The 16,132-nt window shown below is 41.0% G+C and overlaps 1 protein-coding gene across 2 annotated transcripts in view; it reads right to left on the reverse strand.

Moving 5' to 3' along the window:
• Positions 1-2,316: 2,316 nt before the first annotated feature.
• NCOA1 (nuclear receptor coactivator 1) overlaps positions 2,317-16,132 on the reverse strand; it is a 236,954-nt gene continuing 223,138 nt past the window's right edge. For both annotated transcript variants that reach the window (XM_029938200.1, XM_029938201.1), the window contains 3 exons: positions 12,685-12,868; positions 8,552-8,641; positions 2,317-4,717 (listed from right to left, as the gene is read on the reverse strand). In XM_029938200.1, the coding sequence (XP_029794060.1) occupies positions 4,547-4,717; positions 8,552-8,641; positions 12,685-12,868 (445 nt within the window). In that variant the 3' untranslated portion in view covers positions 2,317-4,546. The remainder of the gene's footprint in view (positions 4,718-8,551; positions 8,642-12,684; positions 12,869-16,132) is intronic.

Raw genomic sequence — 16,132 nt, forward strand, 5'->3', positions numbered from 1 at the left:
GCGGGGTTAGAACTCACGAACTGTGAGATCATGACCTGAGCCAAAGTCTGACGCTTAAGAGACTGAGCCACCCAGGTGCCCCCAACATTCTTTCAAGCTAAAGGGAATGACACTGCAATTTCAGCAAGCCCCTTCTTCATTTCCTGTTTAGATATGCAAGCTAGAGTGCCTGTCCCCAAACTGGCAGGACATCTCCTGACTTTACACCCAAGCTCGGCCCCCCTGAAGCCTCCAAAGGGCAGGCGCGGACTGTTTCCAGAGAAGGGCCAGGTCCTCCCTATCAGCCCTTGACTTCTCGCCTTGTGTTCCAAGGTCTGTTTTTAAGTTATTGCGTATAAGAACGCATTGCCTAAGGTTACACGGTGAGATTAACGTCTGCAGACTCTTAATCAGTCCTATATCATATAGTCGAGGATGGTGAATTCGGCATCAGGAAACTTGGCTTCAAGTTCTAGTTACCCTGATAAACCGCCTTTGTGTCATCAGCTTTGTTTTTCTGTTTACATCTCTCTCAAAGGACTGCAGGGATTAAATGAGGCAATGTAAAGAACAGCACCTTAGGCATTGTTACAGTACAAAGGTGTTTTCCCTGAATGTTCTTGATATGGTCACCCGATACAACAGATTATTGTGGCCCATCTGGCATAAAAGATATAGGAGCCTGTATTTCTGGCTGGATAGGGCTAGTTAGGAAAGAGACTTTAGCTACTGGCTGGCAGTTTCCAAGCGAGGGGGTCCTGAAGCCTGGTTGATTTCAGTTACTTTCCAGTTCATCAGCGGATATAATATTAATAACATGTTTATGAGAACTCAGAAGCTGGTTAACAATTTAAAAACCCCAGCTCCCTGAGCTCCTTCCTGCCTCCAGGCCTTCCCCTCGTCCGTCAGAATTCTCGCCCTGCCCCTCTCTGAGCTACTTCCTCTTCATCCTACAAACCTCACCTCAAATGCCACTTCTTCAGTAAGGAAACCTTCCTTGACTCTCCAGACAAGAAGTTCGCAAAGCAACTTCTAATTTTCCTTAATACGTAACAGTTCACTGTGATTATCACTACGGAAGTCCTTTCCCATGTGAATATGAGCTGTGGGAGGGCAGAGTTCATGTCTGTCTGGATTCTTCCACATCTTAATACCTTGGATAAAGACAATAAAATAAGTTAAATGAGGCCAGAGCTTTGTGTTTCTTTAATCTTGTTAAGAGCTCTTGTGGCAATGAAAATAAAATATACAAAGAAAACTAATTTAGGGCTGGCAGAAAGGGTTCTGGATGGAGAAATGCTTCCTTTGGCAGTTTTCTCCAATAAAAAAAATTTATGGGCTTAATTAAATAAATCATCAAGATCTTTAAGAGGCACAGAAGCGGCCAAGGATCAAGCTGGCTCTGAATTAGTCACTTTTTTCAAGTGGCGCTGCTCTCCCGGGAAGAGCAGTTCATGTCAAGGAGGAAATCAGCACAGCCTCCTTTCTAAATAGGCCACTGTCCTTTTATTTTCTTTGATTTTCAGGGCCGAGGAGACTGTAGGTACCAACCAGTCTTGGCAAAACCATAAAGAAGATGAGGTTCTTCTATATCAACCTCACTTTCCCCTCAATTGTTCCTTTTTGTTTTTCTAATGGCCTTCCCACACCTACCTCAGCATAAATTTAAATCAATGTTCAGATTCATTTAAGAAATGGATCATTTTTGCCTTACCCCAACTTTGAGAAAAAAGGTTTTCTTCTCCCAGAAGCGTGACGTCAGAGAGCAGCCACCAAATCTGTGTGTATTTATACGTAGGAATGTGTGTGGAATGCCTTCTAGAATCATCTTTGCTTACGCTCCTGACCCTGGCCTACTCAGCCAAGTGCTGGAGGATTTAGGCTGCTTTAAAAACACACAAACCAGAGACAAGGGCTGCCTTTTACAAAGTACGAGGACAAAATGAAAGAGCCTCCTTAAGTAAGAGTCAACATCTCTACAATCTGCATACAACGAATTAATGGCAGTATATAAAAAACAATGACCGAGAGAAGGTGCCTTGTAGCTAGGGGGGCTGCCCCGACTAGATTCCTGGGTCCAGAAACAGCAGGACCAGTGGGTGGACTTAACTATCAGGCAAAGGGCCAGAGCTCAAATTTCCTCACGGCCCACTCTCATGACTTTACTTGGACCTTTTCAGTTTTCACTGGTTCATATCAGGGTGACTTCGAGGGTATCTGGCTTCAGGGATCCTTTCTTTTATGATCCTTTAATTACTCATTAGTCACTGGGGCTCTGGCAAGTCCTGCAGGATGTAGGTTTCATTTCTTCCCTGTAAATGAAGAGGCAACCCGGGAGGTTGTTAAACAAGTTCTATTCAGTAGCTGAAAAAGTGAATTTCCTGTGGAATGACAGGAATTACATAGAAGCAAGCAATTTTATTTTCCTCAAATGTAGCAATAATTTTAATCTGTACATACATAAAACAAACAGTGCAATTATAAAACCTTGAAGGTGACATGCATACTTTCAGGTGCAGTTGGGATGGGAGGATGTTATTAGCATCTCCAATTTTCCTTACCACTTTTAAAAACTAGTTCCTTATGCAAAAGCACTGAGTCAGGAAACTTCATCTGGAATGCTGAAGTTAAAGGTGAACTTCCTGAAGTCTGCGCATCTAAGTATCACAAACAAAACAGAAATGACCTCCTAGAGCAGTCTGGTAAGGACTAGAGTAATATGGCTGGGCGTTCAAGCTGGGAATGAATGAAATCAGGGATGCATTTTCTGAAAAACTAAAGGAGATAATGTTTGTAACTGAGTGTCCTATTTCTATTTCATAGTTGCTACCCATGTGAGCCCTTCCAGCAATCTTTTTATTCGGTATAGTTTCTGAATAGATGCTGTCAATGGAGTTATTTGCAACTAGGGGTGGTGAGATGCAGAAAGGACCTGGGAAAATGGCTTCTTCCTTGGTGTCCGAGTCCATGCTCCTTTTCCGTTGTTAGTTCTTGTGGCCTCTTCTCTGCCTCGGAAGCAGAGGTAGCTGGCGCACCATGTCAAATGCTGTCATCACTCACAGGCCCGGGGTGCAGGTAAAGGTGACTGATGGGGGTCTACCTTTGCTTCTTCCACAATACCTCTCTCAGGCTTTCCTGGCCTTGCAGTGGAACTTCTAAAACTAGAGGCAGTTCACTGGGTCCTTGACTCAGAAGCCAGGATGAGATAAGACGCGGCAGAGTGACAAGACACAAAGGGAAAACAGGGTACCAGTTAGCCTCAGAGCAGGATAGAGAGATTTGTATTTGCACTGATGAAAATTCAAATCCCCAAAGTCAATCTAAAACAAATGAAGATTTTCTTTGAGTACTGATTTTTCTCTGTACAAGTAGCCTGTGCACTTCCGGTGTTAATTCCTTGCACTGTCTCAAGTTCGATGATCCCAGGGACACTCCAGGGCAGGCTGCTCATCTGGAACAGCTCTTTCTGGCAGTGGCATTTTGATTTGAACCTCAAAGTAAATCCATACATGGCATCACAGTTATTAAAATAATGAAATCTTACTAGCCAAATGTAACTGCAATTCAATCAATGATATATTCACACAATTTAGAAAAATCAAGAGTAGGATAATAAACCATAAAATTAAACAGAAGGAAATCAATTTCTACAAGAAATCAAGTATATTTACAGTGAGATTTAAAGGGAAAAATAAGCTACTTGGATCATAAATTTTATTTTATTTTAAATAACTTTAGCTACTTAGCTCTTAATACAATAAAAGCAGAAAGAACAGGCTGCCTTTTTCCCCCAGATTTAATCAGAAGATTATCTACAATAATTGACAGAACTCGTTTCTTGTCCTTCACCCATCTCATCAAAAATTATTGCATTTTCCCCCAAACTGTATTTTTTGGATTCCTCTGTGAATATACTCATTTCGTCCTCATTCCTGGAGGCATCTTGGTTTAAATCCATCTTTAAAAAAAGGAGAAGGGGTACATATGGGAGGCAAAATATTCTCTTGAAGCCAACAGATATAGAGTTGCTAGAAGAAGCTGATTGTACACACAAGCTGCCTGGGGTCGGGAAGGGGAGGGCTGTTGATTCAGACACACGTGACAGCCTTTGGTGGACGGGCACAGGCAAAGCCCCACCGGGCCCTTCGGGGCCTTCTTCCTCCTCGGGGTCGGGACTGAGCCAGCAGGGGCGGGGCTTCATCTTCCCCTTGGAACTTGTCGTTTTGGTTCTTCTCCAAAAGCCTTCATCCAGATAAGAAGCCAATGACTGATTACAAAAATAAGAATAATTAAATTTGGCTCAAGAAATAGATTGTCCAACTGTTCTGCCTTGTTATTTTTTTTTCAATATCCAAGGCCTTTACAAAGAAAGAAACAAAAACACCTCTCAATCTTCCAACAAAAGTGAATTCCTTTTTTTTTTTTGTTTTTTTTTTTTTTTTGCTCCAAATGCTACGACCTGAAGAATGGCTGCAGATTGAGATATCAAAAATCTCAGAAAAATATATAATATATTTGTATATCTCTGTATGTCTATTATTTAAATTTCACATTCCTTTAAAAGTGGTTATTCAGTCAGTAGCTGCTGAAGGAGGCTCTTCTGCTGGGCCTGGGGGGTCTGTGGTCCTGGCGTGGGCTTTTGAGTTCCCAGTGGACCAGGCTGGTTCAGGTAAGGGTCCCCGCCTACCAGATTCACTGTACACTGGACGTCAGCAAACACCTGAACCTGTTGCACCTGCTGGAACACAAATAAAAGATGTGTTTAGACAGAAGGGCCTGCCCCCCCGGCTTATGAGTGGGTACTACTTGAAGTGGAAACTCACTAGAGCATTCCTCTAGTCTGTAGTCACCACAGAGAAGAACTCTTCTGTCTTCTTGTCCTACAAAAAGAAAATCGCTGCACTCATTTTGCTCAGGGTTCTGGAAAGTTCACACTTTAAAAAATAAAATCAAAATTGGAATGGTCAAGCCTCCTACAGGGTTGCCATCAATAATGAAAATGAGCATCATTGCTAATATTGCCAAGATTGGGAAAAGCTCAGTTTCAGAGTCTGGGTGTCCGGTGGTGGGTTTAAAAATCTAAGTGTGCGTATATATACATATATATTTGAAAACTGGTTACAAAAGCATTCTATGGATGACTTTAGTAGGATAAAAAAACTTTATGATGTTAGAAAATTAAGGGCTTTAACCCAGTATTAGCAAAATAAAAACCACCACAACTCAGTAACAGGACATCAGCATTACTAACGTTAATGTCCAGAAGATTTGCGTTGTATCTAAATATCCTCTTACATAGTTCTTTTACATATTGCTTTTAGAATTACAGCAAAATATTAGTAGAGCAATTTTATATTTGACTTCTTTTTCCTGATAGACAATTCATTTAAACACATGAACTAAAAATAACAGTAAATTACCAGCTGAGAACAGTGTGAATTTTCCCTTTAGCTATTTTCAGTAATAATATATGTATTCCTTAAAAAATGTCTAAAGTTGCATAGTTCTAGCATCTTCTATTGGGAAAACAAAGCCAGAAGTTAGTTTTTATGATCATCCTTATTAAAAAGTCATTTATGGGACTGATTAAAGCCAGTATCACACCTTCGAATGTTCCAGACCAAGAATGGAGATGCTTCTAAGGCATCCAAGGGCATCTAATAGTGTCTCAAGCGTTTGGCAAACTTGTGCTTCATGTTTAATAGGTACATGAGGTATTTTAGATTATTGGCGCATTTTTTGGTCATTCATCACTAATTTATGTCAATTACACTCAGCTTTTTGGGAAAATTTTTCTATCCTAATTGAATAGAAGTTGTTTTCATCAACCGCCATTGGCCACATGTCAAACGTCCCGACTCCCACTGGTGTATCAGTCCAGCCTCCACGTCTTTTCCTCTTGACCCATCTATACCTACACTCTGCTCTCCCTCAAAGACAGACAGCCCTGAGCCGAGTCTTCCCAGCCTGCTGGACTAAACTTCTATTTAGATTAGCATCATTTTTCTCCTTATCCTCTTTTTTGTCTGCTTTCCTAAGTTTTGCTTCTTGACCCCACAGGCTCCCATTTGTCTTCTTTTGGGTTCTTTCCTGTACATCTAACATACATCAACTCTCTGTCTGAGTCTATTCCCTGTGCCCTCCCCCCACCTCTGTTCTCTAATTTCTCTCTCCTACAGCTCCACCTCTAGCTTCCTCTCTCTCCACATCAACAATCCCCCTACTAGTCTTTCTCCTGCTTCTCTATACTCTGCTCTTTTCTGGTTCTCTCCTGTCTTGCCTCCTCCCCATCTCCACTCTCCAAATACAGGTGGTCCTCAATCCTCCCTGAGCCCTCCTCTCTTGGTTCTCTTCTTTCTCCTTTTCTGTACATCTGTCTCTATATTTCTATTTAACTTGCTCCTGAGCTTCTGTTTGACAAATACAAAAGCACTGGAGCAAATAGAGATCACATGATGGGCTACACGAGAAAGAATATTCTGCCACTGAACCTTAGCATGAGCACAAGCTGTAGTGCTTGGAGGCACTGACTGATTAAAAAAACACAGCATGTAAAATCTCAGGTTTTTGTGTTTCAACATATGAAATGCTGGGCCAGAGTACAAGGTATTTCTGTCCCCAAACACTTAAAAACATTCTTAATGAAGGCATGATCAAACAAACTACAGAGAAAATTTTGCTTCTTTATAAAGAATGTTTTTAAGATCGTCTATTTTGAAATTTAAAAAAAAAATCAAAAAGATCAAACCAAACTTCAGCCATTTTGAACTGCTACTTAAAAACAGGTTCCTGAGCCCAGATCTCAGAGGACACCAGATGCTGCCACACCTTCACAGACAGGCAGAGCAGGACGCGCGCAAGCCCTGTGACCTGCCAGGTGAGAGGAACGGCATGAGGGCAGGGTCCCAACCTCTTAAGACGCTCCAGCAGAGTTTTTACGTCAATGCAAATGCTGTCTCTGAGCTCAAGAACTCTTAAACTTGGTTGTTTAGTTTTCACTAGTCTGCCGAGCTGCCTAGTACATGTCTCTGTAGGTGTGAGACCTTTAACACCTTCACCTTCAGTGAATGAAGACTTCACTTCCCCATCACAGAATCTCCCGTTCCCCCACATAGGCCTCAGATCCTCTTTCTTGGTGGCCCGACTGTGGACACAGCTCCCACCTGGTCTCTTTCTGAGGAGGCTGCCCAGTGCTCCTTCTGTCCCTGCAGACGAAGCCTGAGCTAGTGCCTGTATCACTGTGCCCCCTCAAGGGGACACTTCATCTGTAGGACTCAATCCAAACCTGAGTTTAGCATTCAAGACTCCTAGAAATTTGCCCCAATCTATTTTTACCAATTTTATTTCCTATAAAATCTCATTACAAACCCTTTACCTTCAGCGGACTTGGTTTCCCAGGACCACGCTAAGATATTACGGTTTCCCTGTCTCTGCACCCTCTGCTCCCAATGCCCTAGATTTCCAAGCTTACTGCTTCCTCCAGCCTCTGACATTTTCTCTTTCCTTGTGCCTTGCTAACTGTCCTCAAGGCCCAGTTCAGGTCCCGTGGTGCAAATGCTCTTCTGACCCTCAAAGCATTTTCTCTTTTAAACCTAATGGTTCTTGTTACCTGTGACATAAATTTGCGTTTGCCTTCTTTGGCTGTGTGACAATTTATGTGTATATGTCTACATGTTTTATCGTTCAAGCAACAGGGCAGGAAGAGCATGAACTCTGGTTGTTTGAAATACATGGGTCTGAACCTCAGCTCTGCGCCTTTCCAGCTCTGTGAACTGTGTGCGTAGTTAAATCTCCTCAGGTTCTGTTTCTTCATCTGTGAAAAACCGGAACACTACTCCCTGCATAGGGTCATGGTGAGGCGTACATGAGGTAAAGCAGACAGTGCTTAGCACAGTGCTGGGCGGACTGTAAGCGCTTCACAAAAGAAACTTCCTTTCCTCACTTCTCCCCATGGTTCACCTAAAGGGCAAACATGTCTCATGTTTGTCTCTCTAGCTTACCATAATGCCTGTACAATATTTTAAAAGTACAGATTTATTAAGACACTAACGACTAACCCAAAGTTACTAAAGTGAACTAAAACATCCCAAATCTCTAAGTTTTTGTCAGTATAGGAAAGTGGCCATCCTTGCTGTTTGTACTGTTTTGAAATGAATTTCTAAAACAAGGCAGGGTACAGAGTAGGCATTCTGTCTTATCTGAATTTACTGAGATCTTCTGAGGTACTTGGATTATACAGGAGTTTTAGAATTGTGCTTATTTACAAAATAATAATTAGTGGCCACCATTTGTGATCCCTTTATCCTGTTTAACTACTGGATTAAACCTTTTGAAAGCTTATCTCATTTAATCCCTTTCCACAATCCTAAGAGCAGGTAACTTGTTAGTTCTGTTGGTTAAACAGCCGGAAAAGTTTTCTAACATGCCCAGGAGGACACAGGGAAGAAGAGGAGAGCCAGGATCCACAGCCAGGTCTGACTCCCCAGGTCAGGCTCTTAACCACGATGCTGAACAGTTTCCTGTGTACCTAGAGTACACTTGGCAGCTCTGGGTTTAGAAATTTCTTACTGACCTGGGTTCCATCTGTTTCTGTTTTGAGAAGGTCAGTGGATGAGAGCTGGTTGCAGTAGAGGCCTGTGTGTCTCAGTGCTGGATCATTTATCTATTAAAGATAAGTACAAGACCAAATTACAAGCAAGTTGTTTAAGTTGGAGGCCACATTCTTCAATGAAAAATAATCTCACCGGCAGAAAATAGGAGTGCAGCAGGAATAAAGGGCTGAGCAGTTTACTGTGTTGTTATAATCAGGACAGTGGTTCCCTTTGCAGGGGTGAAGAGTGACGTGTAAGGAGCATGAGGAGAACCTCTGGGATACTACTGATAATGTTTTGTTTCTTGATCTGAATGGCACAGATATGTTCACTTTGTGAAAATTCATTGACTTGTAGATTTTTCTACATATTCTTCATGATACGTCAATAAAAGTTAAATTCACACACACAAGTTAATTAGCGTTTAAACGACATCTTTTTCTCGTCAAGATTCAGTAATAGGAATCAGATTTATCCTCTGCCAGAATCAACATAAGGACTGGATAAAATATATGAAATGAAGGCACTCAAGACACTGGACAAGCCCAACGAAGGAGAGCGACCCCTAAGAGCTGGGAAACGACTGCGGTGAGTCCTACAATTGCCGCAGCCTACTGCCTACAGAGAATTTCCAGGCTGTAGTCAGCGTGGGGAGAGGGAACCCAGGCAGAGCCCGGTGGCTCTGTGAGTTGAGAAGACGCAGCTGGAAGCCTGAGATGGTCAAGGCAGCTGGAATTCACAGCACAGAATATCAGAAGAGTGGGAGCCACAAGAGAGAAAGCTCGGAAGATCTGCGGAAGGACCTCCTGAGCCAGCAACTTAGTACTGCTCTGTTAATGGCTTTTAGGGAACTACCCAAAGCAGAGGAAAGAGTCACCTGCAAAGATGCTGATGGAATAATTCCCAAATGTCTCAAAGAGCTGGCAATAGATCCTGACCTCACTAGCCAGAGTGGAAAACGTCATAATTCACATAGTATCCAGAAGTGTATTAGAAATTTGCCTCAGTAGTAAAGTAACACGAGCCCTATACTAAACACTGCTCTAGTCCCATTAAACAAAAGGAAGACCTGAAAGGACCAAACTGTTTCAAGTAACTTACCCATTTCCCAGAAAAAAGCTCAAGATTGTAGGAATATCAGGGCGCCTGGGTGGCTCAGTCGGTTAAGCAGCCGACTTCGGCTCAGGCCATGATCTCACAGTTCGTGGGTTCGAGCCCTGCGTCTGGCTCTAGGCTGACAGCTAGCCCAGAGCCTGGAGCCTGTCTTGGGATTCTGTGTCTCCCTCTCTCTCTGACCCTCCCCTGCTCACGCTCTCTCGCTTTCTCAAAAATAAATAAAACATTAAAAAAAATTTTTTTAATCTTTCTTTAAAAAAAAAGAAAGTAGGAGTATCAACAAGGTAAAGTTCATGTGTCTGGCACCCAATAAAAAATTACCAGGCATGCAAATTAGCAGGAAAATATGACCCATGATGAAAAGAAAAGTCAATCAATTGAAGCCAACTCTAAAATGATTCAGATGAATAGAACTGACAGGCAAGAATATTAAGACAGTTATTATAATAACCATATTTCATATGTTCAAGAAGAAGAAAGACTAATAAACATGTTACAGGTATGAAAGATAAAAAAAGAGGTCCAAACTGAACTTCTGGAGAGAAAAATAGAATACCTGAGAAGAAAAATACACTGAGTAAAATTAAAACATCAGACATTGCAGAAGAAAAGATTAGTGAACTTAAAGTTATATCAATAGTAACTATCCCAAATCAAACACACAGAGAAAAAAATGATTGACCTTTCATCCCTCCCCACCAAATCTGCAAACCCAGAGGATCAGGGATCTCGGGGACAACTTCAAGTGGCCTACTGTGTGTGTGTGTGTGTGTGTGTGTGTGTGTGTGTGTGTGTGTGTGTGTGTGTAGTTAAGAGTCTCTGAAGGAGAGGAGGTGGGTAGTGACAGAAAAAATATTTGAAGATACAATGGCCAATAGTTTTTCAAATTTGATGACAATTATACATCTGTAAATCAGGAAGCTCACTGAAGTCCCAGCATAAGAACCATGAAGACAATCGTTAAGGCAATTGTAATGGTAATCATATTGCTTAAAACCAGCGACAAAAGAGAATAATCTTAAAAGCATCAAGAGAGGGAGAAAAATCAATCATGTACAGAGAAATGAAGATAAAATGCCAGCAGACAACTCATCAGGGATACTGCAGTGGAATGACATCTCCAAAGTACTGAAGGCTAAAACTAAAGCCAACCTAGAATTCAGGGGGAAAAATCCTTTCAAAGATGAAGGTAAAACAAAAGCTTTTTCAGACATACAAAAGCTGACAGAATTCATCAGCAGCAGACTATAAAAGATGTTAAATGAAGAACTTCAGGCAGAAGGAAAATGATACTGCACTGGAAATTTGTACACAAAGGAAGGAAGACTACTGGAAATGGCTACACGGGTAAATACAGAAGACTTCTTATTTAAATTAAAAATACGTATCTAGCTGTTTAAAGGAAAAGAATGTGGGGTATATGACATGTGCAGGCACAAACTGTATGACAACAATAGCAGAGGAGGGGGAGTGGGAGTAAACAGCTATGGTGTTCTTCTATATGAAGTGACGTAATGGCACTCGGAGGTACAGCGCAACAAGTTAAAGACGTACGCTCTCAACTCTGAAGCAACCGCTAAAATAACAAAATGAAAGTATACATAGTTAATAAGCCAACAAAGGGGGTAAAATGAATTCAAGTGTTCAATTAAACCCCAACAAGGCAAGAGATAGAACAAAGAGAAAACGAGATGAGATATTTAAATTTAACCATATCAATAATCACATTAAATGTCAATGGGCTAACCACGCCGATTAAAAGGTGCAGATTGTTGAGCTGAATAGGAAAGCAAGACCCAGCTATATAAGAAATACACTTTTAAGGGTAATATTCTAATAACTGAATAATAAGGACAAGGACAAGAAACAACATTATTTAAGTCTTCTTTTTTGCTATAGGAAATAAATCGCTAAGTTATTGATTTTTTTCCCTCCTAAACTCCTGAGGGACGTATTGTATAAAGTGGGGGTGGGGGGATGGGGAAAGTAAAGTTAAAAACATTTTTTTAATTTAAAAAAAAAACTCGTATCAAAAAGGAATTCCATAGAAAAGATAAGCTAGGTTTACATGCTTGTAAGATTTGCGACAAATTATAGCTATATGGTCACAGTCTAGTCACCAGTCTACTTTGTGGTTGCTGAAAATGAGAACAGCAATTATCGGGAGTTACCCCAATGACCTTAAACATCATTTTGAATTTAGTCATTCTATCCTTAAAGATCCAGGATAAACTCTAAAACATTCAGATGGCTTGCAACACCCCTAAAAAGCTTATCACATAGATTCTGCTCTAAATATAATATAAACGTCCCCTTAAAACATTCATTAGACTTTCAACCTCTATTCCTACCTAGATTATGCTCTGGCAACCGGTCTTGAAAGTTCTTTTCTCTTCTTTCTTTAGGCAAATCTTCCAAGAAGCCTTTCCTAATCAGGCGGTTTTTCTTTTAAACCCTCAGTAGTTAATTGTACACTCCCCTAATCTGACATAAATATGTATGGTGCTATGGACAGCCTTCTCTTACACAGCAGTTTTGTCCTGTTATTCAACTGATCCTTTGTTAATGTTGTATCTCCCCAATCTGTCAGTATTATCTTCCACAGAACTAGCTTTGTATATAGTAAGTAGTGAATAAAGGTTTGTTGAACTGAAAGGGAAAAATGAAGACAATGTGTTCAGAATATAAAGGGATATGTTCCAAGCCAATGTACTGTATGTATCATTTCATAATAAATCTAAAACACTAAAATCTCTTGAGACTAAATTCTTAGAAGGTCTGTCAAAATTTCCACTGTATATCTTAAGAGGCGCTAATTACCAAAGAGAGTGGGAAATCATAAAGAAGTGCATCTTTCCCCCCCCAGTGTTACTGAGAAATAATGAGCCCACCTCACTGTGTGGCATGGTGATTTCTGACGAGTAATTGCGAACACACCTCATTTTCCCTGGAACAACGGCTTGTGGGGTGTGTTGTACGTGCCAGCAGTGCCGCTTACCTGCTCAGGGCACACGGTGTTCATTCCTGGCATCTGCAAAGAGCTCATCTGCATCTGGCCCATCATCGGGTTCATGTTCTGAACGTTTGTGTTTCCGCCTGCCATGGACACGGTGATGCTCATATTGTTGTACAGTCCGGGCTGCGCAGGCGTGGGCTGGCTCTGGACAGCTTGACTGAACACACTGTTAACTCAAAAATAACCTCAATTACATCCCCGGATTGTGAACATGGGGACAGAGGACTGGACTCTGTTTCTTAATTATTAGATAAAATTCCAAAGAAAATATTACACATTTTTAAATTACATGTAAGGCTTCATCTTATTACCATACATAAAAACTGAATATAATTCAGATGAATTCTGAACTCTGCCCAGAGGATTTAATAACTACAGAGAGCTCATTTTAAGTTATAATTATCTGGCCTAGGATCAGAGTTGTTAAGCCCCAACTAGCTGAATCATTAAGAAAGAAAGTTTTTCACTTAAGTAAATCTTCCAGATAACAGAAGTTTACTCATTTAACCATCAAATCCATTCTAAAACGGTTGTTACACCATTTTATATTCCTCTTTAAAATTTTTTTTTAATGTTTTATTTATTTCTGATACAGAGAGAGACAGAGCATGAGAGGGGGAGGGGCAGAGTGAGAGGGAGACACAGAACCGGAAGCAGGCTCCAGGCTCCGAGCTGTCAGCACAGAACCTGACCATTTTATATCCCTAAACAGAGAATATTCTATTTAAGCAAAATGCCTGAGATATATATCAATTCTCAAAAGATGTTCATTGAATAAATTAACACGTTCAGAGATGGCATTCTTATATTGTGATTGCTTGTATATCACCTTAGACTTTGTGTTTTGTTCCACTTACTCCTTGTCTCTCTGCTAATAAGTGACACATGGCAAGCACTTGGTAAATATCTGATGAATAAGTGACTTATGGACATGGGTTATTACTCATGTTGTCAGTTGATGAGGTTCAGACTGCTTATTTATAGTTTTTCTGGTACCTACACCAATGTTTTTCTAACTGTAGTCCAGAGCATCTGCACGAGAACTCCTTGGGCCTTTTTGAAAACTGGAAGGCAGCTATCCGTACCACTATACCACCAACACTGGGACTTATTAAAAATTGGGACTCCCAGGTCTTACTCCAGCCCTAGTGAATCACAGATTCTGGGGGGGGGGGGCACAGAAAGTTGCATTTATAACTATTTATCCATATTAAGACTCCAGGGCCTTTATTCAGTGTTCTATAGCTTGCTGTCATTTCTCAAGGTTTTGGCTTCTGGATGTTTTCTATATGCTACAAACTAAGAGGAATATAACCAGATATATTTATTTGGCAAATGTAAATGTTTAAAGACGTCAAAGGTCTTCTCAGGCCTAAGCATAGCTTTATTTCTTTTCTAGAAGCAAAATGCAAGGGCAATTCTATTTTTCAGGGGGCTCGTTTTATGGACTTCCTTCTTCATGGCCTTGTTCTGGACTTTTGTTATACCAAAGATCTTAAATGTTAAACCAGTTTCTCTTGGTCAGTAGAACAGTAGGAATAAATTCGAAGTACATCTGGAAACTTTGTATTTGAACCCCAAAATTCTAAATGATACAGATACACACAACTGAAGGAAAACGATACGCATTGTGTCTTTTGTAAGTTCTACAAAACATCAAATGTTTGATGATTATCAGTTGTTAAACAATAAGCTGCTGGTAAAATTCTACCTATTTTAATGTTAAATCTGGAGAATATGATTTCTAACAATTATTTACCCCATCAATCGCTTATCTATTCCTTGCTAGCTCCTGGGAGGTAAGCAGGATGTACTGACATTTATAGTTTCCAGTAGATTAAGGTAATCATACTAAAATTAACAGGCCAAGAAACAGCCTATTCATCATGTCTGAAGAAAAGTAGCAAATTTTCCCCAAGTAATTATAAAACACAAGTGCTCAAAGAAAATTACATGCCTAGGAAATGGTCAATAATACATCTTTGAGCCATTAATGTCTGTACAGTGCGTATGCTTGTACAGCGTCCCCACAACTAAAGGTGAGGAAAAGCCTATTAGCTTGCTGCCCACTTTCTAATGAGAACATTTCTGCTGCAGACAATGCTCATTTGTCAATGGACACATAAATCACCACTGTGGTGGCTCAGCTCAGGGCTATGTACGCTAATGCATGCAGAAGCTCCAAGGGCTGCAATGATGTCATACTTAGTGAAAAAAAATTTCAGATTTAATTTCCCTTCACATTTTATACTTGGGACTTATAGTCACTTAAGTTCTTTCAGACTGCTCTTGCCAATAGTTCCATTTCAGCTTCTGCCATTATGGGAAGAAGACCACGCCCTTCTGCAGCAGAACTCATTCTTCCAGGTCCCAGAGGGACTGCAGGCTTCGCTGGCACAGTAGGCCCATAGTGTAAAGAAGCCCTCCCTCCCGTTGCTTTCATGGCTGCCTCGCGGGAATTACTCCAGTTTCTGCCCTAGGTTCCTGGCTGTCCCTAAATCTTGGTGCAGGGGGGAAGGTAAGGAGGAAGACTTCAGGCCTGAAGTTGCTTCCATAGATACACGTATTAACAAGCAGGTCAAATAAGGCACTCCAGGTCAAAGAAGTCTAAAAAGGAGGGGTTAAACAACAGGCCCTCCTAGGCTTTAAAATGCTAATAAGTGCCAGGACTCTCCAGAGCGATTAGTGTTACACGGAAACCTGCACTGTTCCAGGACAAAGAGGCTGGCTTTAACCCTTTATTTTTCTTGCCACCGGAGAGATCATGAAAAAGAATCACATTACACTGTCTCTGAACCCTATTACATCATTCTACTAAATGAGTCTTTGTTTCATGTTTTACTTCTCTCCTCCCAGCCCCGTCACCAAGTGGACTCGCAGTAACTCCACAGCAAGGTTGACTTTCCCCTGCTCCCTGTGGCGTCTCGCACTGTGCGATCCAAACAGCGCGCGGTCACAAAACACACGCGGCCTGCGTCAACTAATACGCCTTTACACATGAAGCAAATTAGCAAGTGTGAATGCTTGAAGAGTTGATCTTTTTTCTTTTTCAAGTGATTTGGCAGTCAAAGTTCACAAAAACTGTTAAAGTACAAAAAAATCCAAGTTCACATTTGAATCTGAATCCAAGAAGTGACTGAGGCCGGGAGAGGGGATCTCTGTACCCATTCACTCAGCAGATGTACAATGAGTGCTCACCTGTTCTTAAGGACGGACATACTTGAGTAAACAAAAACAAAGTCCTTGCTTTTAGGATGATTATATTCTAGTTGGAGGAGGCAGACCATAAACAGACTAACACATAGTATGTCAGGTGTTAAGTACTATGAAGAGAAATAAAGAAGAGAAAGAAGGGATCAGGGAGTAGGAAATGCTGTTGCTTTGGAAACGATGGACAGGGAAGTTTAATATGGTGACATTTAATATCTAT

The sequence above is a fragment of the Suricata suricatta genome, chromosome 4, assembly GCF_006229205.1.
Source record: "Suricata suricatta isolate VVHF042 chromosome 4, meerkat_22Aug2017_6uvM2_HiC, whole genome shotgun sequence".
NCBI lineage: Eukaryota > Metazoa > Chordata > Mammalia > Carnivora > Herpestidae > Suricata > Suricata suricatta.